The 295-nt window shown below is 64.4% G+C and overlaps 1 protein-coding gene across 1 annotated transcript in view; it reads left to right on the top strand.

Moving 5' to 3' along the window:
• Window positions 1-75: 75 nt before the first annotated feature.
• The window catches only part of LOC104516049 (LIM homeobox transcription factor 1-alpha-like), a gene marked incomplete at its 5' end in the record, with an annotated part of 712 nt that continues 492 nt past the window's right edge, over window positions 76-295 (top strand). Inside the window, one exon of the mRNA XM_010160247.1 lies at window positions 76-234. Coding sequence (XP_010158549.1) covers window positions 76-234 — 159 coding nt within the window. The remainder of the gene's footprint in view (window positions 235-295) is intronic.

Here is a 295-nt window from a genome sequence, read left to right as displayed (position 1 = left end):
GACTGCAACAGCGCTCTGCCCCATGGCGTGCCGTGTCCCCTTTGCTTCAGCCCATCCCTCTGGTTGTGTCTTTAGACGGCGCGAGCGTTCACGGCCTGGATGGGCTCATGGTCCCCTACCCCCGGCTCCCCCAGCAGCAGCTGCTGCCCCTGGATCAGAACGGCTACAGCACGGACTTGTACAGACAAGGACTGACGCCGCCCCAGCTGCCCGGAGACCACCTGCATCCCTACGGTAGGAGAGCGGTGCCGAGATTGTCCCATCCCTGCATCAGAGCTGCGTGGAGCAGTCCGAG

The sequence above is a fragment of the Eurypyga helias genome, unplaced genomic scaffold (assembly GCF_000690775.1).
Source record: "Eurypyga helias isolate BGI_N326 unplaced genomic scaffold, ASM69077v1 scaffold11941, whole genome shotgun sequence".
NCBI lineage: Eukaryota > Metazoa > Chordata > Aves > Eurypygiformes > Eurypygidae > Eurypyga > Eurypyga helias.
This window is presented reverse-complemented; position numbering and strand designations above follow the sequence as displayed.